Source organism: Plectropomus leopardus, chromosome 22 (genome assembly GCF_026936395.1).
Source record: "Plectropomus leopardus strain MGB_pleo_1.0 chromosome 22, ASM2693639v1, whole genome shotgun sequence".
Lineage (NCBI taxonomy): Eukaryota > Metazoa > Chordata > Actinopteri > Perciformes > Serranidae > Plectropomus > Plectropomus leopardus.
The window spans coordinates 23,253,186-23,279,408 of record NC_142197.1 but is presented as its reverse complement, the minus strand read 5'-3'; the positions used below and the strand labels follow the sequence as shown (position 1 = coordinate 23,279,408).

At 39.6% G+C, this 26,223-nt stretch overlaps 2 protein-coding genes across 2 annotated transcripts in view; one reads left to right on the top strand and one right to left on the bottom strand.

Annotated features, from left to right (window-relative positions):
• Positions 1-19,955, top strand: part of slc26a5 (solute carrier family 26 member 5) — a 28,277-nt gene extending 8,322 nt beyond the window's left edge. Inside the window, exons 5-18 of the mRNA XM_042511672.2 lie at positions 2,662-2,843; positions 3,120-3,284; positions 4,099-4,334; positions 4,562-4,709; positions 6,389-6,502; positions 6,615-6,692; positions 6,952-7,047; positions 12,522-12,628; positions 13,415-13,484; positions 13,594-13,686; positions 14,908-15,012; positions 16,676-16,873; positions 17,838-17,892; positions 19,118-19,955. Coding sequence (XP_042367606.2) covers positions 2,662-2,843; positions 3,120-3,284; positions 4,099-4,334; positions 4,562-4,709; positions 6,389-6,502; positions 6,615-6,692; positions 6,952-7,047; positions 12,522-12,628; positions 13,415-13,484; positions 13,594-13,686; positions 14,908-15,012; positions 16,676-16,873; positions 17,838-17,892; positions 19,118-19,266 — 1,796 coding nt within the window. The 3' untranslated portion in view covers positions 19,267-19,955. The remainder of the gene's footprint in view (positions 1-2,661; positions 2,844-3,119; positions 3,285-4,098; positions 4,335-4,561; positions 4,710-6,388; positions 6,503-6,614; positions 6,693-6,951; positions 7,048-12,521; positions 12,629-13,414; positions 13,485-13,593; positions 13,687-14,907; positions 15,013-16,675; positions 16,874-17,837; positions 17,893-19,117) is intronic.
• On the bottom strand, positions 19,916-26,077 carry psmc2 (proteasome 26S subunit, ATPase 2). Its single transcript, XM_042511673.2, has 12 exons — positions 25,906-26,077; positions 25,577-25,614; positions 25,379-25,460; positions 25,161-25,260; positions 24,133-24,264; positions 23,884-23,956; positions 23,526-23,621; positions 23,251-23,415; positions 23,049-23,136; positions 22,027-22,229; positions 21,799-21,895; positions 19,916-20,203 (listed from the first exon to the last, which is right to left on the bottom strand). The coding sequence occupies exons 1-12, from the start codon at positions 25,973-25,975 to the stop codon at positions 20,046-20,048; spliced, it is 1,302 nt and encodes a 433-aa protein (XP_042367607.1). The 5' UTR covers positions 25,976-26,077; the 3' UTR covers positions 19,916-20,045.
• Between the last annotated feature and the right edge of the window lie 146 nt (positions 26,078-26,223).

Sequence of the window (26,223 nt, the reverse complement as noted above, 5' to 3'; positions counted from 1 at the left end):
AATAAGGTCCAGGTTGGAAAATATCAAACGTACCCTTTTAGTTACACCAGAAAAACAAAACTCAGATGCATAAGGATACGTTTCTTTTCATTTAATTTGAACAGACTGTAATGCAAGTTTCAAAGACAGACTAAATGATCTTGCTGGGGACTGATGTAACATTTTGCCTACTGGCAACTTTGGTTAACTATTTATATTATAAAAATATACAGTGAGCACTTTCCTAACAGGCAACAGGTCACAACAGGCTATAAAACTGAAAAACATTTCTGATGATATGGAACTGAGGATACTAAACAAATAGAATAATAAAAAATGAAAAGGTGCATTAGGAGTGTTTCACTTAGTTCCACCTAAACATTCAAATCACCTAAACATTTATCATTCAGGTGATGGACACATCTGGGTGATGCCATCAAATGTATGTTTGCGTGTTGGATTTCCACTCGTGTCCCCAAGAAGTATGGAGCAACACCAATACACCCTCCTCGTCTGTCCTTGCAGTTGCGGCCCAGGGTTCAACTCCAACCTTTGGCCCTTTGCTGCATGTTATCCCCCCTCTCTCACCCCCTTTCACACTTTATCTGTCCTGTCAAAATAAGGCTAAATCGGCTAAAAAAGAAATCTTCAAAAAAACTCACTGTGAGCTTTGGTTCCACATAACATGCATCAGTCAACATACAGAGTATTCTGCTTGCACAAACTGTTACAACTCTATTTTCTGTTTATATGGATGTTCTGTTGAAAGGTTTTTTGTTATGACTGTATTTACATTTTTGTTCCCTTCTGCTGCTTTCTCTGTCTCTCTTTCTCTCTCTGGCTGTATATTAAGCACTAGTGATAGAAAAACGGTTGCCACTGTCTGTATTACACGCACATTTATCCAGTTTAGGAGGACATGTTTTACTGTATGTGCTTGTTGTGGCCAGATTTGTCTTGAGTAGCAGGACTGTGAAATTTCAGTGAACCCACTGCCCTCATCTCTTGTTATTGCCATTGGCCTTTGGCTCCATATTTCAAGGAAAGGTATTGTTGTGTGGTGCTCTAATCCAATCTCAGTGTAAATGTTTACATGTGAATTGATGGTGGTTTTTAGGGCAGTGCTTTCACAGTCAGTGCCAAGAGCAGTATAACAAGGTCAAACTGCCCTCCGACAATATCTCACATACACAAGAGGTCAGCTCAAACTAACTATCTAGACATTCACAAGTTACACATTTATCCAGACTAGGAGGTGTTGGATGTACTTGTTGCAGCTGCAATCAGCCTGAGCAGCGGGATTGTACATTTTTAGTGCTTTTCACCTCACCCATCTTCCTTTCTTTCCCAGGAAAAGCTCCATGCCATCTCAAATGTCAGCTAACCTTTAAGTCCATCAGACAAAAATCCCAACCTTTAAACAAAAGACCTGATCTGAAGTGAACAGATGACCTCAGCGGGTTGCTGTATAAATGATGATCCCTTAATTTCTGGCAGAGAGTGTGAGGGCGTAACTGGGCTGCTTTTCAAGTGCTGGACGAGATGGCCTTTTCACTCAAAGGGAGACTACATGTTACAGTGGACATCGCAATGCTGCACAGAACCAATCCTGGAGAAATGCAGTGTTTAAAAAAAGATTTGGACGCAGAATGCAATCATTTGCAAATCTGTTTTGGCCTGTCTTTAATTGAATACAGTACAGAAACAAGAAAGTTAATGTTCCAACTGATAAAGTTCATTGTTTTTTGAAAATATATACTCATTCTGATATGGGTGCCTTCAACACACTCCAAAAAAGTTGTTGCATGGACAACAAAAGACTGGGAAAGATGTGAAATGCTCGAAACACACCTGTTTGGAACATTTCACTGGTACACTGGTAAATCGTTATTGGAAATCATGGACGTTGTGTCCTCAGGGCCAAAGAGTAAAAGGATCCCCCAAACTGTTACCAGCTCAGAGTTCAAAAGCCAGCATCTGCGAAGGTATGTGGCTGTGCAAGTGCCTATCTATGAGGGCACCATGAATTCTGAAAGGTACATACAGGTTTTGGAGCAACATGTGCTGCCATCCAGACATTGTCTTTTCCAGTCTTTTTCAGTGACATCCCTGCTTAAAGACGATGCAAAGACACATTTTGCACGTGTTACAGCAATGTGGCTTCGTAGTTATAGAGCGAGGGTACTAGACTGGCCTTCGTGAAGTCCAGCTCTGTCTTCTATAGAAAATGTGTCGTGCATTATGAGGCACAAAATACAGGAATGGAGACACAGGACTGTTGAGCAACATTAGTTGTATATCAAGCAACGAGAAAGAACTTTACTTCAATAAATATTGTCTTACATGAACAAGCACTTTCTGATAGTTGTTAAAAGAAAAGCTGATGGAACAAAGTGATAAACATGCCCCTGTCCAAATTTTTTTGGAACAAGTATCGAATTCAGTCTTGTATTGTTGTTTTGTATATTCACAAAACAACACTATTTATCAGTTGGAACATAAAATGTCTTGTCTTTGTACAGTATTCAGTTGAATATAGGTCAAAGGGGATTTGCAAATCATTGCATTCTGCTTTTATTTAAGTTTTATACAGCGCATCAATTTTTTTGGAATTGAGGTGGTACTTCTGTGATCTCGCCATATTATATTTTGACAGATGACCGTTCTATTTGTGATCTGCAGGCACCTTTGCAGTGATAAGTCTGATGATCGGCGGTGTTGCAGTGAGGGAGGCCCCTGACTCCATGTTTTATGTCATGCCTGCCAACGGATCCAACACATCTGCCGTCCTGGATGTGGAAGCTCGTGATGCCCGGAGGGTGCAGGTGGCCGTTGTGCTCACAACCCTAGTGGGAATCATCCAGGTCAGCTTTGAAACAACCAGAACACTTAGCCAGCAACTGTTGATTTGGTCTATCTAATTTCACCCCCCATGGAGTGTCTGTTATTTGATTAAAACATCACAGTGAAGTGATACAGCTTGCTGAAATGTTCTCACGCTCAAAAATCACTGTTTACCCTCAGCAGCAGGATGTCCAAGTCACTGTTGGTGTATCAACACCATGATTTTGTGTTTTTGTTTGAAACAACCTCCTCCTTTCTTTTTTCTATTTCTTAATTTTGTTTTCCTTTCTTTTCAGATTGTTTTTGGTCTTCTCAGGTTTGGCTTTGTGGCGATCTACCTCACAGAGCCCCTGGTGCGAGGTTTCACTACAGCAGCAGCGGTGCACGTCGTTGTCTCTCAGCTCAAATACCTGCTGGGGGTGAAAACACAGCGCTTCAGTGGGCCCCTCTCTGCTATTTATGTGAGTTCCAATAGCTATTGAATGCTTTCTAAGTGGAAAGACTGAGTGCAAGAGTACAATTGAGAGAATTGTTTTTTGGCCACAGCTATCCCCAGCGCGGAAGCATTATGTTTTGAGGTTCTCCGTCTGTCCCATTCTTGTGAATGCAGTATCTCAAAAATGCTTCAAAATTTGGCACAAACCTTCACTTGCACTTAGTGATGAACTGATGATATTTTGGTGGTCAAGGGTCAAAGTGACTGTGACCCTGTTCGTCACATTCTTATGAAAGCGGCATCTCAAGAACACCTTGATGCAGTGTCTTCAAATTTGACACAAACGTCCAATCAGACTTAAAAGTGTAATAAGTAGAATTTGATTGTCAAAAATCATGCCACTGTTTCCTGCCATCCATCTTATTGTCATAAAAGCAATATTTCAAGAAGGTGTTGAAGGAGTTTCCTCAAATTTGGCAATAACAATTTCTTTCGACTCAATGATGGACTTATTATAATTTGACAGCTGAAGATCAAAGGTCAAGTTCACTGTGACCTTACAAAACATAGTTTTGGCTGTAACTTAAGAATTCATGGACCAATTATTTCAAAATTTCACACAAATGTCTCATAGGGTATAATGATAAAGCAATGACATTTTATATCCCGAATGTCAACTCCATTGTGACATCATAATGTTTTGCAAAAACACTCTTCTGCTCGAGATGGATATTCTAGTTTACTGCCTTTTTTTGCTAGATCATGTTTTGCTTTTGTTTCGCAACTGCTAAAAAAATGGATGATTTAATTATGTCATAAATGCCACACTCTTTCTCCAGAGCGTCAAGGCAGTACTCATGGACATCACCAGCACAAATGTCTCCACTCTCATCCTGGGTCTGGTGTGCCTCGTCTTCCTGTACGTGATCAAAGACCTCAACGAGCGATTCAAGAAGAAACTTCCCATTCCCATTCCTGGAGAGATTATCGTGGTCATCGTGTCAACCAGCGTCTCGTATGGCCTGTCCTTATCAGAGGATTACAAAGTGGACGTGGTTGGGAAGATACCAACGGGGTAGGTTGTTACATTGAATTTTTAGATCTGTGTATTTCAGGCATGAGATTTTATAACTGAGAGATTTGAAACTACGTAAGAACTTGTTTGTCATATCTTAATTGTATTAATTTTGTGGTTTTAGGCTCTTGTGTGGTACATTAAAGGAACCATTATAATATCTCAGCCAAATTGATATTTACACACTGGGATTGATGGACTACATGTGTTATGTAATGTGTTCTCAGGCTTCTCCCTCCTTCAGTCCCAGAGTTCTCTCTGTTACCCAGTTTGGTCACAGACTCCTTCGCTGTAGCAATTGTCGGATTCTCAATGGGCATCTCACTTGCCAAGATCTTTGCCCTGAAGCATGGCTACAGCGTGGATGGCAACCAGGTTAGTGTTGACACTTGAGGAGCTGATTGCATAATGAGTTCTGTTTTGGACCAAGGACACTAACCTGAAAATCAGCATCTTTACATGCACTTAAGTAACTGGGTTACAGCTGCCCTTCTCTGATGTAATGATTTCTCAAACTTTGAGTACATACGAAACCTGGTTTTCTTTTCTGTAATTGAGGTAAGGGATTAACGAAAACTCATTTCTTCAGCTAGGTTTGCCCCGGTTTAAAGCAGATTTTTTCAATATGTAAGGGTAGCTGGGTTAGAGGTATTTCATTTAGATTTAAAATGACTTCAGCCGTCTAAAACTAAAACTAAGACCTGTCAAAATTAGCTGGTTTCAGACAATGTTCATGTTATTATTTTTAAAATTGAGACATATGCGGAGAAGCTTGGCTCTGTCAGTCTGTCAAATGTAAAATAATAATAAAGGACTGAGTTTTTTACTCTGAGCTCCAGCAGAAACAAAGCACCTTGTCTTTTGGTATTGTTTTTTGTTGGTTCACACCACACAACGACAAGGATACTGGAGCATGTGAACACAAATCACTGCTCTGCGCTCTTTACTGTAAACATCCACTTATCTTATCTACAAACTGTTGGTTTTTGGGGTCATTTCCTGAAGCTGTTTAAGGGGGCTTTCACATCAGGGACTGGGGCCTGGATCTGAGTACACTTGACTCCAAAGTCTGGATTGTTTGTTTAGTATGAACACTGTGTACCACACTTGGTCAATGTATGGTGTTTATGTGTCAAAAACAACTGTCAATATCAGCTGTACCAAAACATGCAAACAATAACTGTGGCCAGAAGAATTGTGTTTTCAGGTTATCTGTTCGTCATTTTATCAGTTCGTCCATCCGTCCATCCCACTCTGATGAATGGGATATCTAAAAAATTTTTTCAAATTTGACACAAACATTCACTCAGACTCAACTGTGAACTGTTTAGATATTGGTGGTCAAAAGTCGGAGGTCAAAGTTACTGTGACCTCGTCTGTCTAATTTTTGTAAATGCAATATCTCAAGAGGGCCCTGAAGTAGTTTCCTCAAATGTGTCACAGATGTCCACTTGGACTCAAGAATGATCTTAGATTAGAATACGGTGTTCAGGGTTAAAGGTTAAGGTCTCTCTGACCTCATGAACCATGATTTTGACTATAAGAATTCATATGTAAATTTTTACAAAATTTTACACAAATGTCTAAAAGGATAAAATGAATAAGTGATATCAGTTTTTATCCAAAAGGTCTTCACTTTGACATCAAAATGTTCAGCAAAAAACACTTTTCTGGTCATAACTCAGGAGCAGAAGGGGAGGCATTTAGTCAGATACAGAATCAATGACACTAATTTTGGGTGTCCACCTTGAAACTGATGAAGATGTGTGTGAAGGATCCATGTTGTCACAGACATGGATGATAACTTTTAGTGCAACTTGATTTGTGCTCAGAGGCATTCAACCGAGAGGTGGTAATTCAAGTTATGAAATGGTCTCAATTTAATATATCAGACAAGCAGCACAGCCCGCCTTGGACAAACATAGATCGGGGGAAGCGATCTTACTTGGGCACAGTACAAATCAGTCATACCTGATAGGAAATTGCGCTAAACTTATTTTTTCAATTGGAGTGTTCTGAAACCAAACCAACTTTTTGTGTCGTTCTGCTTTCAGGAGCTGATTGCCATCGGCCTGTGTAACTTCATCAGCTCTTTCTTCCAAACTTTCGCCATCACCTGCTCCATGTCAAGGAGCCTGGTGCAGGAGAGCACTGGTGGAAAAACACAGGTAGCACAAACACAGAGTGATTACACTATCTAACTTTGCTGAATTGGTGTTGTAAAGCCATACTTACAATGAGGTGATGTTGACACAGTCATCTGTGTGTGTGTGTGTTTAGATTGCAGGGCTGCTGGCGTCTCTCATGGTGCTGCTGGTGGTGGTAGCCATTGGTTTTGTCTTCCAGCCGCTCCCTCAGGTGGGTGAAGCTTTGGAGCCGATGATGCAGAGCGTTCAGCTTCCTGTCTGGCAGCTTGGCGTCTTGGGTGCAGCCACAAGCACTTTTATTTTCTTCTCCATCTGTTGAGCAAACAGAGGCTTACAGCTCTTTTGATGCAGAAATCAAGTCCCCAAAACCAGTGAATGCTTCGTGTTTCACATAATGAGATTAAAAAAAAGTCGATGGCTGATGTCTTCCTGTACTGTTTTGTTGAATGATCTTGTTTTGTGTTTCCCAGACTGCACTGGCTGCAATCATCATGGTGAATCTGTTGGGGATGTTCAAACAGTTCAGAGACATTCCTGCTCTGTGGAGGACGAGCAAGATCGAACTGGTAAGTCTGTCAGATCAAACTAAACATAACACAAATGTCACTGTGCCAGTTAGTAGATGTCCTCACAGAAAATCTGAAGATGCAAAATGAGCTGATGCAGAGCTCTTTCTGCACTTTATAATCCACTGTGGGTTTTGGTCAGAAGCTCCTCTTCAAAAATAATGTGTTACCATGAGCAAGATATGCTGTATCTTCATCATATCCTCAACATCAGAACACAACCAATTACTTTGAGGTGTTTTCATAATTCTCAAGATTGGTATGTTAATTTAAGTAGAGGGCCCTTTGGCCAAGTTTTTCTGTCCTTAGTTGGCGCGTCCCAGTCAAATGTACAATTAGTGACTTGCAAATTTGCAAATCTCACTGCCTTCCCTCCTTGAGCAATTGGCATGGACCCAAACACACACCTTAGGCTATCGAAGGGCGAGGACATTTTTGAGGACTGACAGAGTGACCTACAGTGCTGCTGGATGCAGCTAAATAAAGTAAGGCATACTGTTTCAAAAGAGAAATATTAGTGCTGAATGAGCGGGTTAAATTGAAAATTTTAGTTTATTCAATTTTGAGACATTTTTTAAGAGCTGGATAAGGTAATTACAGTATTAAACACATTGGAGGCATTTTAACAGTATTAAACCTTGCAAACCTGGATCATTAGTTTTCTTTCCATGCCTTGAAAGAAAAAAGCCTGTGATTGAAAGAACCAAAAATCACGATTCAAACAGAGGTGAAGAACTGAAGTCAAATGAAAATTACCGAAAATTAGCTAAGGTGAGAAACAACTGAAAAGTATCACAACTAGTTGCCACTGACAACCACTTTCCCACAGTCAGTGCCCAAGTGGCTTTATATAACCCCTCCTGGCCCCACCCTTATCAGATTTGTTTTATCAGTATCTAGTTTATTTTTTATATTTACAAATCACTTTGTAACTCGCTTTTGAAAAGAGATATAAAAGAAGACTGTAATAATAAAATTACTAATAATTATAATTATTATTGTTATTATATTATTATTATTTGTTGTAGGTTTCATTCAACACGCAGCAACCAGCAAGTCAACGGTGTGATATTGTTAAAACTCAGACTCTTGTAACCTTATAGCATTGTCAGACCCACACTGGACATCTGAGTATGTAAGCTATAATCATTAATGAGAGCGATAATGAGAGATATCCTCTCTTTTATTCCAGACATTCTCTTCATGCCTACATTACCCATAATGCAACTCAGTTCACTGTTGCCAAGGCAACAGCTGCCTCTTATTTTTTTTTAAGCAACAATTCTAAGAGGAAGTGATGTCACATAGGTCCACATTCTAAAGCACGTGTAACAAAGACACGTTAGATCACCAACATTCTGTGTAAAACCTTACTTATGTGACTCCAGACAGACACATTGTCATTCTTGTGTTAGCGGCCTTACCAGAGATAGACACTGTCAACAGTTGTTCATCCCCATTTCACTGTGCTGCATTCTTCAGCAACACTAATAAGCTGCCAATACAGCTTGTGACTGTGTTTCTGTGGACAAACAGAGAAGTGCTTTCAACTTTCCAGCCTTAATCGAACAGAACATGAGTGGTAGGAGAAACAACAAGCCTCTGCAGGTCTCCACTGAGGACAGCATCGACATGGACCTCCACCAGGAGCAGGCAGAAGGCGATGTTGACTTCACCGCCATGACTGTTAACCTGCGGGCCGTCAGTGAACAGCTCAAAACCCTGCACCAGGAGATCCATAACATCAAAAGACAGTTGAAGAACTGCGAAGTCTCTGAGGAGGCTTTAGAAGAAGTCCAAGCAGAGGAAAAATCTGCAAGGAAACTCTGCGTCTCCCTGCAGAAACAGGTCCGGGGCCTCACTGACAAGGTGCACCAGCAGAGCACCATTTTTAACAACTACAAGTCCATCAAGGTGTCGAATGAGGCGCTGGACCTACGTCGTGAGACTCTGGAGCAAAAAATTCAGGGTCTCCAGACAAAGCTGAGCCCCTTTGACAGTCTGCGGGAAGATTACGAGGCTGAAAAGAAAAAGGGGAAGGCCCAAACAACAGAACTTCAGAGGCTCGAGAAGGAAAAGGATGACCTTGAGCAGCAACTCGAGGTCATCAAGATCCAATCCGAAGATCTGAAGATCGATGACGACCAAAAGACACAGGAGAAAATTGACATTTTAAAACAACAAAACGTCAATTTGAAACGTCAAATCCAGGATGCCACCAGACAGCTCCAGGTGAGAGAAGACTATAAAAGCAAAGTCATCCAACTGGAAGCTGAGTTGCCAGCCCTTCTGGAAGAAAACACAGTCCTGAAGACAACCCAGTCCGAGCTCAGCAGCAAGCTTGAAAATGAGCCGGACTGGAAGACCGAACACGACGAGAAGAAGAAATACATCGATGACCTGAAGAAGCGGAACCAGACCACAATTGCCAAAATCCAGGTCACCAGGGATACCATTAGATTTCTGAGCGATCTCAAGGCGACATTTGACACCATGGAGGCAGAGAAACTAGTCCTGACCAAGGACAATGACACTCTGCAAAAACAACTTCAGGAGCTGCAGTCAGAGCGCTCCAAAGAAGCAGCTGTGGAGCAAACACACAACTCCATCAAGTCTGAGATTGAAGCCCTGAACCAAAGCAACAGCGCTCTCCAGCTTGAGGTTCGGGAGCTCCGCAGCAGCATCCGAGGAGAAGTAGCTCTGGCCAACACATATGATCTCCTGAAGGTTGAAAAACAAGCCTTGAAACGCCAGAATAAAGCCCTCCGCAAGGACCTCCAGAAGCTCCAGAAGAAAGCGCGCAAAGAAAGACCTCTGGAGGCGAAATGTGAGGCATTGAGGGCAAAGAAAGACAAACGCGCAGCAGAGCATGACGCCCTACAGCAGGAATTCTCTGCTATCTCGACCGAGGGGGCACAAATGCAAGGTGACGTGACGCCAGAGGCCAGCAGCAGCAGCAGCAGCAGCAGCCGCCCTGTGCAGCCAGTCACCGCAGCACCTCGTGGGTCGGCTATATGCCAGAGAATCGTTAGATTCCTAGGGTTTTAGGGCACTTAGGGTTCAGGCCAAACTCATTAATTTGTGCCTAAATTTGTGAGGGTTTTCTCCGGGTGCTCCGGTTTCTCCCAGACCAAAAAAATTTGTTAAATGCTATTTGGGATTGTTATTTTGGGTTTTCTTGGGGTATGCTCTGGTTTCTCCCTGAGCAAAAAAATGTTGTTAAATGTTTTTGTGACTGTTATTTCGGGTTTACTCCGGGTGCTCCGGTTTCTCCCGACCTCTTTTCATTCATTAAAAAAAAAAAAAAAAAGTACAGTTGTAAGGGTCAAATGTAAAAATACAGTATACTGAGTTCTATTTTAATGTTGTTCCTTATCATGTATTGTCAGAGGTTGTCTCAAATTGCTCAAAAACACACTAAACATTGTTTTATCATCTTCATACTTTTCATATGTTTATGAAAATGTGTCATAAACATGACTTTCTGAAGTTTACAACTGAAAATTAATCATCACCCATGTTTGGGGTTGTAGAGACACTAACTGTTAAAAATTACTTAAATACATGAGGCTACTTGCATTTCTGTTGATGAAGTTTTACCATAGCTCATGTGAGTTTTTCTTTCAGGGAACTCGTCCTCTTGATCCCAGAAATACAGTAATTAATATCAATATATAGAATATTAATCTGTGAATTATGTTTTTACACTCCTAACATTTTCATGTTGGTTTTTATAAGGTTGGGGAAAAAGAAATCATACTTGAAAGGAAGAAAAGAGGTTAATTTTGAAGTTTGAATGCTGCCAGCAATTGAAATACAACAAAACAATGTTTATAAGGAGCGGTCAAAATTAATGCAGCAGAGGACAAGATGTGCACATTATTTTAGGCTGTGTGCAGACCACAGGCAAATCTGATATTTCTAAAATCCTGTATTTAAATCATCAATATTTAAAAAAAAATAAATAAATAAAAAATGGGCATACTTAATTATGCATATACCCCTGTCCATTCCAATGGATGAATAATCTAAATGCAGAACCTGCCTAATAGTAAAAATAATAAATGGGCAGCTCATTAAGTAAACAATTAATTATGTAAATGTTCAAAACAAAAGGTGTAAAAGAAAATAATGCTTTCTGTTAGTGAAGAGCTTTGCAATGCCAAGTCGCTTACAATAACCTGAGCTAAGATTAGTCAGCAAGTTCTTAGCCATGCTGCAAAGGCTGGAAGTTGGATGCTTATATTATGTGCAAATGGAAAGCTAGTTAATATCATGGAGCCAATGGCCCAAATTCTTTGGACTATACTTTCACCACCAGTCACCCCGTTAAACTGAAAAGCGCTGCTCAAGCAGTGGGCGCTTATAAAAGCTCAGATGAAAAATCCTCAAACTCGACGCAGAAGGGGAAATGACATCATATTTTGACGTGCAGCCGTTGCACCCGCGACGCTACGGCGAGCATAAACCACGCAGTGGAGTTAATACTGACTGAGTGTGGCTTTCCGAAGTGTAGATGGCTTGACGGCAGTGCACAAATCTTGAAAACTAGTCAATTATGATGTAATATTTTACTGGCCTCTAACACGAGTAATTATGCCCCCCCCCCCCGCGTCCCAGAATGGTTCTCATCTGGCTCCTCCATGTTAACTCTAACATGCTCAGTTTAACATCCAGTGACTGGAGTGTCAGTGGGCATCCTGCTGACTGGCAACAAATAAAAATAAATACACATAATAAGGAATCTTGTAATGAACTCTCTTTAAATTGTATGGTAGAAAAAAACAAATAGTTTAGTATAATATAAAAAATATAATTGAGTGGAATAACAATACAATCATAATACTAAAATGTAGAAAAACACCTGCATTAAAAAAGCAGTTTGATTGCAAACAACGTCACAATGCCTGTTAAAGGGTTAAAGAGTTATTCTCTTTCTTAAATTGTCCTGATTTCAGGTGGATGGTTGATTCTAAAGAACGAAGGTAGTTATATATGTATTTTTTGAATGTTGAGTTTCGTGAAGACCTCTACTCTAGATTACACCTTAAACCTCAATCTGCTGTCACTGTGTTGTAACTAAATACTTTATTTTTTGTACTGAAACACAGTTGTCTTTTGACACAAGACAGATTTGAAAAGGAATCTGACAGTGAAGGGAAATCTCATCTAATCTGTGCTCAGTTCGACTTCCTGTCCACCTGGTAATCATATAGAGTTAATAATGGTAGACTTTTTTAGATTTGCATTTAAAAAAAAAAAAAGTATGTAAGTTGGATGGATATAGAACACCTAAAGTGCCTAATGTTTAATTTTTGTGAGCCTCTATCACATGCTAGAGTTATTTTCGGTGTGTGACAGAATTAAAAACAAAACAAAAAACGCCCTGTTCTTTTCCTCCTAGATGTGGAAAGAGGATGCAGCTGTAGTTTTTTTTGTCATTTTGTTTCTGTTTCTTCCTTTTTCTCTCTCAGGTCATCTGGCTGGTGGCCTTCGTAGCGTCAGTGCTGTTGGGGCTTGATTATGGCCTCCTGGTGGCCCTTGCATTTGCCATAATAACCGTCATCTACAGAACACAGAGGTACTAATGAAGTGCAGCCGCTTGTCTTTAATCTGAATGTGTTTATCATTATATCATAAGGTAGAAGGTAGATTTATTGGTCATTTTTTAAACAAAGTTTAAAAAAATGAAATTACAATTATTCTTGATCCTGCTACGTCTTTGGAGTTGAAGGTTGAGTTAATTAAAATCAGCAGCTACTATGAAGATTCCATCAGGTTCACTGAATAAACTTAATACACTTAAACATAATAGCATGTTAATACATTTGTCTGAGCTGGTTTGGATGGTGCTCTAAGCGTGCTAGCAAAAATATATCATGTAAAAGTTATTTAGTCAATGATTATAATAATAGAAATAATAAACTTTATTTGTAAAGAACCTTTTAAACAAGAAATGCAGCCCATCATGCTTTACATGAAAAAAATTAACTGCACTAAATGCTTCACATCAAAACGCATAAAAGACGAAGACACAATAAAACCTGCATGTAAAAATCAGATATAATCAGAATAGAATACGTAGAATGCATCTTCAAATGGATAAGATCCACTTATAATACTAGTAAAAGTAAGATAAAATAAAGATGCAAATTGAAATGGAAAATAAAATAAATAAGATATAACCAACTGACATTATTAATAAAATAAGCATAAAAATAGAGTATTGAAAATGCATAAAATCAAGGAAAATACAACACCTTAAAGATGTGCAGCTGTATGCAAGTGCAAAGCAGCTAAGTTATAGCTAGTTAAAGGCTAAAGTGAAGAGATGAAGTGTTTAAGACTTTTCTCTTTTTTCGTCCAGTCCCAAAAGTGCCATCCTGGGCGTTGTCCCCGGCACAGGGCTGTACTGTGATGTGGACGATTATGAAGAGGTGAGTCTGTCTGAAGAGAAAACACTAAAGTCTGAATCCAGGCTAAAAACCTCCCATTGAGTCTGTTGGTGTGAACTCTGAACGCCTGTGGTTTGTGTTTTGTTCCCAGGCAGCTGAATATGAGGGGATTAAGATTTTCCACTCCAACTCTTCCATCTACTTTGCTAACAGTGACCTTTATGTGAACGCCCTCAAGGAGAAGGTAATCCCAACCACTGTGTGTCAGTTTGTGTTAGGGTTTATAAAGAACCATACAAAAGGTTAAGAAACATCTCCCATTTACATCTACAGAGGGAGAGGGAGATTAGAAACACTTCATCAGTGGAATAGAACTGGTTTTACTCAGGTTATTTAAGGTGCAGCAGAGTTAACACTGTTGGCACTATGTAGATCACCACTGCTGTGTCCCAGGGACATGAAATTATGTGACAACAGCTCGGTGGCAGATGGACTGTTAGAGAAGTGAGCAAACAGTTGTAAATCGATGTCAGCAAAAACCGGAGTGAAAAGAGGAAGACAGTATGCGTCCTCTGACATCAGGGTGCATCACCGTGTTCTTAGTACAAACATGACCATGTCGCACAGATTAGAACGTTGACAATTTGACACGAATGTGGATGTTTTGGTTTCCATACCTCTGTGCCAGCCACAGCACGGTTGTCGGGATGTCTGTCTGTTCGCATATAGGTTCGTCCCTCCCATTCTCGGAAACAGGATATCTCAAGAACACCATGAAGGAATTTATTCAAATTTGGCACAAACGTTCACATGAACTTAATGATGATCTGATCAGATTTTGGTGGTCAAAGGTCAGGGTCGCTGTGACTTTATCTGTCTGGCTCTCGCAAATGTTATATCTTCGGGGAATTTTTTCAAATGTGGCACTAACGTTCACTCTGACTTTAAAATATGGTGGTTGAAGGACAAAGTCATTGTGACCTCACAAAACTTGTTTTTGGCCATTTATTAATAATTTATATGCTTATTCTGACAAAATTTCACACAAACAGTCTTTGAGTTCCCTCAAAGACAGCGCAAACGTCCACTTGGACTCAACAATGTACAAATTAGAATTTGGTGGTCAAAGGTAACTATGACCACATTAAACATATTTTGGCCATAACTTGTTCGCTAATTATGACAACATTTCATACAATTGTCTTGTAGGATAAAATGATGAAGTGTTGACATTGTTATTGCAATAGTTCAGAGGTAAATCCCTCTGTGACATCATAATTATCTGCAAAAGCACTTTTTAGCTGTATCTGTTACAAATAAAACAAAAATACAGAAATATTTTTTGACCTTTTTAGGTTAAAAATTTGAGCCATAAAAGCGAGAGCAAACATTTTCATTTTTAGCTATTCTGTTTTAGTAGTTAGTTTCACTGACATGTTAACTACTATTGATATTGTCTTCACAGACAGGAGTAAACCCTGCAGACATACAAGCTGCCCGGAAAGCCCAAAAAAAGCAGAGGGAGAAGGCAAACGGCAACCATGACCCTCCACTAAAGATGTGTTCCACGGTGAGTCCTCCTTTCCTTCCTTCTCTCCCTGTTTGCATTTTGCCTGTGTACATAGTGAGTTTGTTGAGTCAGCATGCTGCATATTTGCATGAACATGGACGTCACGTAGGGGCTTGTGAAATCCTGCAGTGACTGAAAAACTTGTTCTCAAGCTTTTAACTGAGCTTTTGTCTGGCCTTTTGTGATTCTGAGATGGCAGAAAATGGCCATTTATGAGACTTATAAGTGCCATAGTTAACATATATAACAGTTAAATAAAAAAAAAAAAAAGACAATTCAATCTTATAAGCTGGATACACACTTAAGTTGAAAAGTTTGAAATCACACGTTATGTTGATGTTTTTCTTCTGTCCTTCAATAGTGGTTGTTTTAACACTGTACAGTATTAAATTAAATGCTGTTCAGTTTATTATCATGTATGTCAAAGAAAAGCGTCGAATTCTCACACTTAAGAAACATGAAATCAGCAATTAATTTTCTTTTTTATGCGTCACTGGCGATAGTGTTGGCCAGAGGCATTATGATACCAGGTTGTCTGTCCATCTATCCCATTCTCATGAGTGCAATATCAAGAACACCTTGAGGGAAGTTCTTCAGGTTTGGTACAAATTTTCAATTGGACTCAAAAATGAAATAATTAGATTTTGGTGGTCAAAGGTCAAGGTCACTATGACCTTGTGTCCATCTCATTCCATATATTTCCATGTATTCGGCACAATCGTTCAGTTGAACTCAAGAATCTACCAGCGACCAAGGTAGAGTATGCCAAAAATACATAAAAGTTCAACAACAGGGGTCACACAGAATAAGCAAATCTAAAAGGGGTGAGTTTTGAGATTTTGGATTTGAAAATAAATAACTCAAGAATAAACCAATCAGGACTTGATCAAAGGTCAAGGTGACCTTACAAATAATATTTTTGACAGAACTTAAGAATTCATAATTGTGCTAAAATTTTGCACAAATGTCTTAATAGGATATAATGATGAGGTGATGACATTTTATATCTAAAAGTTCAAAAGTCAACTTCACTGTGAAGTTGTAATGTTCTGTCACTATTGTATAATTTGAAGAAAATCTTTGCTTAAGCAACAGGCTGCCAGTTAACTCCTGGTGTCTTAGACATTATTGTGCACTTAATAGTGAAACAGGAACTTGTTCTGTTTAAATCTACACACATTTTGATGCTGAACTTCCAGTTTATTTTACCAGTTTACTTCTCCTTTCTTCTATGTCCTTATTCAGCTGTTGCTCAGAGGGGTCTTTGTCTTTTTCAGTCGTCAATTGGTTTTGAACCTTTGCAAAGCTTTATGCACAAAACAAACTGTTCAGATAAATTATAATCTATTTGTAAAGAGGATTTTCTATAACCTAAAAGCATCAGTGATCCCTTAACCATATAGAGCTGCCCTCTCAGATATCTGACTGGACCCAGGCAAGTTTTTGTGGCAGGAGATTACAAACTTTTCAACATTTGCATGTTAAGTTTGTGCATACTGTACTTACAGTCTCTATGTGTAGACTTTTGGACATGTTTGACTCTGGCTCCACTCAGGGGTAATATTGAAAAATACACTAACATGTCGACCTAAAAAAAAAACGTTGACGCTTGTTGAATTTCTGTCATAAAAAAATCCCTTTCTTTGACTGGTTGAATCATTAGTCGCAGGGAGTAACCCATGAGGTTTTGTCCTATAACCTCGTGGCGGAGCAGAGGAACGGCCAGCTGGGCGACGCACACAGCCAGTCAGACTCAGAGGGCACTGTCTTCCTCCAACCTGTGTACCCTGTCCACTCCATCATCCTGGACTGGACATCTGCCAGCTTCATTGATTCTGTAGGAGCCAAAGCCATCAAACAGGTTTGTCCTTTTTTTTTCTCAAAAGAGGCTATTTTTAAATGTCAGGTTCACTGCAACGAAAGGCTGTCTCACGGCTCAATCAGCTTGTGAAAGGGCCTGTTCACCCAAAAATCAAAAATACATATTTTTCCCTTTTAACTGTAGGGCTATTTATAATGCCTCTCAGCCTAATCTCTTCTTTGGCACAAACATCAACTTGGTCTCAGTGAAGAACCTATTAGATTTTGGTGATCAGAGGTCAAAAGTCAAGGTCACTGTGACATTGTCTGTCTCATTCTCATGGGTGCGATATCTCAGGGACACCTGGGGAATATTTCTTTAAATTTGGCTAAAACGTCCACTTGGACTCAGTGATGAAAGGACTACAATATGGTGGTCAAAGGTCAAGGTCACTGTGACTTGCATCCCTCTCAGACCTTGTTGTGAGCAGAAGCTAATGTTACAGCTCAGTACATCTCGCACTGTCACAAGCCTCTTCTCCATGAGTAGATGCACGCTTCCTTCTGCGCAGTGATACGGTAAGAGATGTAATTCAGTAGAAAGGAAATAGTTCCTACGTGGAACTGCTCACAACAAGGTCTGTTGATTGTCATGAGTAACCAGTTCATGATTTCTGCAAAGAGATGTTGCTGTTGAGTTTTTGAAATGATTTTTTTTGGTGCTTTGAGTACCACAATCTGAGTGCGAGCTAGTTTTGTTACGTTGAAAAGAAGGCAGACATCTCTAAGACAGATATTACCAACACTCTGCAAGCCACACCAAAACTGTTAAGATTGATAAATAGCACTACAGGTAAAAGAAAAAATATGTGTTTTTGAATTTTGAGTGAACTGTGCCTTTGAATCTATTGCGTGCGCTGCTGCAGTACCAGTGTAGGAATGCTTGCAGAAACATGCATGTTGCAGAATGTACCCTGATGTTCAGGATGTTACCTCGGTGAGTGAGTCTGTGTTTGTCTCTGCAGGTCATCAAGGAATACGCAGCAGTGGACGTTCAAGTGGTCATAGCCGGCTGCAGCAGTAAGTGTTCATCAAGACTTTTTCTGTGTTGGCATTTAAACCAGAACCACAGTGTAGTACAGTAAGTGATACTGTCATGTACTTAAAGTGGAAAAAGACACTGGCCTTATTTACACACATAGTTGTCTTTTTTAAAATACCAACTCTGGATACTTTTGTATTATTACGAGGAATATTGTTAAAATGCCTTCCCCAGATTTAATATATTTCTCCGATGTGGAAACAAATAAATTAATTATCTTTTGATTTATCCGTGCCTGCAAAGTCAAGACATGCACAGCATTGTTTGTGGTATAAAACATAATCAGTATTATATGGTGGGTCAAAAACATCTTGTAAAGCCATTCCTAAGACTTGATAAATTCATCATCATATATTTATATATCATTTCATGTTTTATATCTTTGATATATTATAAATTTATATCTAATCTAGGTCACTCCACATGGACAGCAGTTAATATAAATATAATATTACACTTAACATGTGACCAAATTGATATTAAATGCGTAAAGTAATAAAAAAGGTTTCTTACCATTGACCAAACATGGACTTTTGCCGGCGTATGTATTTATGACCTCACTTCAGCAACTTGTGTCATAAAATAACTTTATCGATGTTAGTGTACTGGCCTGGCATGCTTTATAGTTAAAATGTACTTGCTTGCTAGAGCTAATAGATGCAGAAATTAAAATGTGTAACTACTAGAAGTAAATGATAACTACTAGGAAAAAAATAATTAAATATATATAGTTTTTAGCGTTAATTGTTGGCACTATTTTGATGCTTTCTGCCATTTCTGCTGCCCCGAAACGTCACACATGTCAAAACTTGGCAACCTGGTTATTAGTGAAATGTCCCACTCCTAAATACAACTCTGGAGGGCCGTTCATATGCTAGTAAATACGGTAAATAAAATATTTCTGAGGAACACGCGAAGGCAACGTGACAGTCCCAGTATAACACACACCAACAGCACATCTGGATTTTTCTTTAATTTGGCACAAACATCCACTGGGACTTATGAACGAACTGATTAGAATTTTGAATTCCAAGGTCCTCACAAACATACACCTATGACAAACCTTCACACAAATGTCAAACAGAATATAATGATGAGGTGGTGACATTTTACACCAAAGGTCAAAGGTCACCTGACTCGTGCAGTATGAGATCAAGGTTTGCATGTGGTCTGATCCTGTGTGCCTCTGCTTTGATCTACAAGGGACCCTCCTGTCTGAGCTGGACACCTTACAGTTTTTCACCGGGGTCGTGACCCCAGAGATGGTGTTCCCCACTGTGCACGACGCTGTCCTGAGATGTCAACACTCAAATCCCCGCCCACCAGCCGCTCTAACCAACGGAACAACCTGACGGGTAGATGATGCCTGTAACCGAGGACAAATGACAGCAGCGAGGTCCTGACTTGGACAGCAGATCTGGGAGGTGCTGCACACACCTGTAGGAATGATGAACTGTGGATGTTTTAGCGTCACTGTAGGGATGAGAGGAACATTAAATAGAGGAGTGTTTGTAGCACACGTGGACGCTTTTCCGAGGGCCATTTAATAAGACTTAACTGACATTCCTCAAGCCTTATTCCTCCACATCCTCTCTCCAGAGGATCGTTTAGAATTGCACTTTTGACACTTTTTGTAGTTTAATGTTTCACTGCTCTGCTGGGAGAAGTACGTTTAAAAGTGGTGTTACCTTGGAAACAGACCAGAAGCTGCCTCTCATCGTCATCATGCTGGTATCAGATGTTTTTGGTTACAGAGAACTTGTGTCCTGATGAATTTGTGTACTCTATTTTCAGCTGTATTTCTGTGTACTTGTGTATTTAAACCAAAAGAAACATTATTGGTCAAATAGCAGTATCACGTTTGTTGTTACAGTACCTTTCAGCATACCAAGTGTCGTACTATTTAAAGAAAAGCTGTAGCTGTGCCGTTACTGTCTCACACAGGATGCCTTCAAAGTTACTGTTCTGTTATTTTAAAAAAATTTTAAAAATCACTGAGAGTCAAAATTTGGAATAAACTTTATTTTTAAGTGAACAAGAATGACAGCAAAAAGGACAATATTGTTTTTTTTTTTCTCTGCTTCTTTTGACGGTAAAAAGCCAAAGTGGAAGCTCTCTCTCTCACACGCTCTCAGTTGTAGGTCATGTATCTGGGGGTGGCGCTGAACTTGGCGTAGGACTTGATGACCTTGTTAACAGCCTCCAGGAAGTCTTTCTCCGTGGCGATCTTCCTGCGAGCTCTGATGGCGAACATGCCGGCCTCTGTGCACACGCTGCGGATCTCGGCACCTGGCAGGAACACAAAACGTCAGATTCTGCTTACAGAGCAGGACGGACAGGAAATGCTGTTAAAGGTTCACTCACTCATCTAACAGTAACCTTAAGTAACAGTAGGTAAACAGTAAGTTTTTCAGACATTTATGTTGTGGCTCAGGTGCTTCTATAATCATTTAGTGATAGAGGAGAGTAAAACAGCTTTTCATCTGCTGAGAAAAATATTTTTGACTTAATTACAACCAAACAAAGTTCAGCTGCATTTAGACCACTGTGCCTTGTTTCCACAATATTCCTAAAGGTGGTGTTGCCTTTACACAACCTGCCAGACGAGGTGAAACAACTCCCTAAATTTCCCCCTCTCGTGCTGCATTCAGGCACCTTTTACATGTATTTAAACCTGTGAACCCTGAGCAAGTTGATCTGATTTCTTTCAAAAACATCAAGGGAAAAAAGGCAATAAGCAAGAAATATCCTGCAAAATGCAAAAAATAAGTAAATCTAGAAATGTATTTTTAATAAAAGTGGGGAAATGTCTAGAAAATTATAATCATCATTATTACATGTTTAACAAGTTATTATTATCTTTTAGCCATTTTTTCAGCTCCTTTTTTTTCACTTTACCTTTGCTGTTAATTTTCAATTATCTTGACTTTTCCCAAATTTTTGGATTATTTCTTCTCAAGTTGTTCATGGCCTTTTTGCCACGTTTAAAAAAATAAATAAATAAAACCAATTTGCTTGGGTTTCAATGGGTTGCTAGAGCAGCAAACCTTTATTTGTGATGTAAAGTTGTATTGGAGTAACGGTATCCTGTGCCAAGAATGAAACCGTGCTCCCTCTGTGTGTGTGTTGTAATGTGAGCTTCTCTGTGGTTTGTTGTGGTAAGCTGGACCTGCTGTGCGTGCATGTTAGTGCATGTGTGTATCCCACTGGCTAGCTTAGTGCCTCCTCTCTGCGCTGCGCTCATATGGCAGTTACCGCTGATATCTGGTTGGTGTCATCATGGAGGCATAGCACCCAGCCATCTGGTTCCACCCAGGTTAACCCTGTTAGCTGTCAGCACTGTTGCCATTATTTAAAGCTCTGGATTGGAGTTAACAATGTTAGCTGCTAGCCACTGGTTCAGCCTCCATGTTAAGACCTGAGCGTAGAAAACTCAAACTGATTACACATAGACGGCCTCTAAAGAAAAATGGTCTGTTTTTAGCTTTGTCGACAAATGCTATAAATATGTTGCGAAAAATGAGAATTTTGTCTCCTCGCAAAGAAACATTTAATCATTTAGTCTAGCTAAAAAAAAAATCTAATTTGGAGATGCATGGTTTTCATTGGACAGCAACAAAACAATGTTACAGTACACCCTTCTGGCCACAAACTAGTACTACACTAGTGGACAAATAACTGAGGGCAAATTTAAGCATCTAAGTAGCCAATATTCCACATCAGCAAATAAAGCAACTGAAAGGACAAAAAAGTGTTGTCGGTGTTTTGGTCACTGAGGTGACATAGAGCTGCGGGAAGATGTGAGGGAGGGTGAATACAGTAATGTGTGTGTTTAGAGGACAAATCACAGGACGGGCTGAGTCCTGCTGTGTGCTGTGTCTTACCGGTGCTGTTGGGACAGAGGCGAGCCAGCAGCTCAAAGCGAATGTCTCTCTCCACACTCATAGAGCGGGCGTGGATCTTGAAGATGTGTGTGCGTCCCTGAAACACAAAACGAACCAATAAGGACATAAATCAGAGATGAGCGATCAAGTGTTTTTGCTAACATGTGGCATCGTTTTATGTCTGATTTCTGAGAATATATCTGCATGTTCTGTGAACGCTGAACTTGCCTCCAGGTCCGGCAGGCTGAACTCAATTTTCCTGTCCAGACGTCCGGGTCTCATCAGGGCCGGGTCCAGGGTGTCCGGTCTGTTGGTGGCCATCAGCACTTTGATGTTGCCTCGGGGGTCGAAGCCGTCCAGCTGGTTGATGAGCTCCAGCATCGTCCTCTGGACCTCGTTGTCTCCACCGGCACCGTCATCGAAGCGAGCGCCTGACAGGTTCAAACGCACACACACGCACACGCACACGCACACGCACACACACAGTATTCATGTTAATGTGGGAGATTTCATTCTGCCATCTGAGCAAACTGGTGCAATTTCTCTCATCTCTCTCAACATGGGAAAAGAAATCAATGCACAAGTTGGTAATAAATGTTTCAAAAATTGCAAGAAATTAATATGTTTAGAAAACTTAAAAAGTTAGGGAGAAAAAACAAAAAGCTAAAATCTATACTTACTAATCTATACCTACTAATTTTAATTATGTTATAAAATTATTACAATTTTTATAGCACCTTTTACAGGCCATTTGTGTTTTCTTTTACATCTTTATTTTGTTTTACATGATTATTGTTAATTTCTTTATTTATAACTAATTTTCAAGTGATTTTCTTGTATTTTTCACAAATTTCTTGCTAATTTTTGGGTCATTTCTCGTGCGTTTTTGTTTCTTTCCATGTTTTTAAAAGAAATCAAGCCAATTCAAGTTTAGATGGTTCATAAAAAGGGTTAATGTTCTTACAGTGTAGTTTTTAATTTTTTTATACCACTGCTTTTGAAAGATATCATTCAGTGTTTCATGACCAGATCTGGCTGTGAATTTTTGCATATTTTGTTTAGGTTACTTTAAGATTGATTGTTACTTAAACTAGATATGAACTGTTCTATGAGATTAGAATCACAAATAATCCTTATGTTGATGTTTCCAAAATGTAAGTGTAGTTTAAGCAAATTTAAAATGATCGTCACACAGACATGATGGTGAAAATGTAGAGTCAATAATATTGTAACATAAAAGACAGTCTCACCTCCAATGGCATCAATTTCATCAAAGAAGATCAGACAAGCCTTCTTAGTCCTGGCCATCTCAAACAGCTCACGCACCATCCTGGCTCCCTACAAACAAAGACAGGAATCCAAAATGTATTTATTTTTTTTAAATCAGGATTGATCATCTAACAGCTGCTATTCTCTGCCTGGTGAGTTTCTCCAAAGTCTTGTCACACTCACCTCTCCCACATACTTCTGCACCAGCTCTGAGCCGATGACTCTGATGAAGCAGGCGTCCGTCCTGTTAGCCACGGCGCGGGCGCACAGGGTCTTTCCTGTGCCGGGCGGCCCGAACAGCAGCACGCCTTTCGGAGGCTCGATACCCAGATTAACAAACCTCTCAGGCTGGTGAGCAGAACAGAAAGACAAACAGGATGTTTGGTGAGGATGGACGGATGACTGAGAATAGCTGATAGTGATCCGACTGTGGGATTTTCTTCCTCGTGAGCACTCACATGGAGCAGGGGGGTCTCCACCACTTCTCTCAGCTTCTCGATCTGCTCCTTACATCCACCGACATCACTGTAGGTCACATCAGGCTTCTCCTCCACCTACAATGCCAGAAAGAAAGTTTTTGCGACAGCTTTTTCTACAAATTGCAGGAACCAACGTTGCAAATGTTTACATAATTTTAGTAAAGGTGTCCGCCAGTTGTCACTTTCTCAAAAAATAAATAAATGAATCAAATAAAAAATAAATTAATGAATTGGGACAAAGTAGAAAAAAGGCATGAATAACTCAAATGTGCGGTTTATATGTTTTAACTTTACAATGATGATGCTGTCGTAAATGGATCTCCTCGGGGCTTCATACCTGCATCATGGTGACAGTTGGGTCAATCTTAGGAGGCAGAGGAATGTGGATCTGATACTTGTTTCTGTCAACACTGGAAGAACAGAAGGGACGCCAAATTTAGCAGATTGTTTGACGAGACATTTGACATAAATGTAACTTTTATAATAATATATGGCATATATGGGCGAAGATGTAATAGTACTAGATTGTATTGTATTGTACTGTACTGTGTTGAATTGAGACATTTCAGTTACACTCCTGCCTCACCCGACTCTCATGCCCTCCTCGATGTCAGTCGGGGCCACCTGGTCGCTCAGGTCCACCACAAACTTGGCAAACTGTTTGACGTTGATGATGTATTTGGGGTCCTCGGAGTCTGCATTGATGATCTTCGTGCATCTGTTTGTTTAACACAAAGAAACATTTAGGACTACAAAAAGGATTTATTTAAATTTTTAAATGAAAAAAAGGTGTATTTTGTACTGGAAGAGAACACATTGATAATACGTTGTTTCCGAGTTACTGCTGTGAAATATTTCAGTTTTGTGAGGACATTTTATTTCATCATTCTGAAAGGGAATGGATAATACTCAAACAAGGTTTTAGATAAATGCAGTAGGAAAGAAGAACAAGTTGCCTCTGACACTAACCAAACCAAATATTTAGCAGCCTCCTTAAAGACCATATCACATGAAATATTTCCCTTGAGATATTATAGTAAATTCCTAGAGCTTTATGGCATGTTAGTTTGTAAGACTTTGTAATGCTGGTTAGGATTACATTTTATACCAATTTTGGATAATTTTAATTGAAGAAACAAACATGAATCGATATCAGTTACTAAGAGACAGTTTGTTAATCCAAACACAAAACTATTTTGTGGAAACATCTGATGTTTTCTGGTGGATTTTTGGGGCTATTTTATGTTTCTCACTTTTTATGTGGGATTCCACTGCCTTGATTTCCATCATGTAGAGTTTGGAAAAACTTTTTCTGCATAAACAAATAAAAATGATTTACAGATTTTACAACGCAACGTTGAAAGAAAAGATTCTTGAATTCAGTGTTTTATAGGTATTTTAAAGATTGATTTAAGACATCTTAATACTAATCAAAGCCCTATTTTTTAGATAAATGAATTCAATACCTTTCTAAATCCGCAGTAGACCCACATAAAACGGTCAACCCTAAAATACTCAAAAATACTGGCACATTATCTTGTGTTTTTGCTCCAGTGCAAATATTGAATCAAAACCACTGCGACTGATTTTTTTTTTTAAAACTATCAACATTACCTTGCAACCTGCAGGGGCTGTTCACTCTGCAGAGTCTGTTTGTCTGCAGCCAGATCCCACAGAGCTGGAGGAGCCAGGCCTGTGTCCGACTCCTTAATACCTGTCGAAGACACACAAATACAACAAGAACTTAAAAACAAACACAGCATCTGAAGCCATTTTCCATTCTTGCAAAACACAGGACCGGCACTATACAGTATCTATGTCTTGATCATCACCTGTCAGCTCATTGATCTTTTTGAGCAGCTGCTGGATGTCATCCTCCACTTGTTTGATCTGTCTGGAGTAGGTGCTTTGACCCTGATGAAAAACAGCAACGCATATTAGAATTACTAAAGGTTCATATAAAAATGTAAGTGTGACCGATTTGACAGGTAGATCTCAGGGGATGCAAGCTTTGCTAACGCTGCACTTACATATGTTTTCAGCAGGGCAATGTCGCCTTCATCCAAAGCTGTGGAGATGAAAACATGAATAAGTTGCATTCTGACATTGTCATTGGGCCGCCAGCACTGTTGTCGCACTGAGAGATGCAGTTTATCATCTTACACCAGGGTTACATACTTTATTCTAACACTACAAATATTTTAAATGTTACATTTACCAAAACACAACATGACCTGCGTGGTGAACTAAAGTAGCAGTTTATTTACCGAGAATAGCTAACGTTAGCTAAGTAGCTAATGTCGACGTTCCTTTCCAGCAAACATCATTGTTAAGAATTTCTTTAAGTATTTAGATATACCTCTAATAGGCGCGTCATCCTTTTCCTCTTCCTTAGTCTTCCGCTGGTCATCTCCCAAATAGTCCGGCATCTTTAATGAAGAGTAAACTGTTTCTCACAAAAAGACCGAGCTGCTCCAGCAGCTAAACGGTACAATTACACAGCAGCTTTGGACTTCCGCCGCTTTCTGCTAGTCACCGGAAACTCAGGGCGGAAATTTATTGTAGGTGTACCAAAATTACTATTTTTTAAAAGTGAGATTAAAAAATAGTCAAATAAATGTAATTCTCCGTCATAAATGTTAACCAAACGTAGCAAAATTTTAAATTAATATCAGCT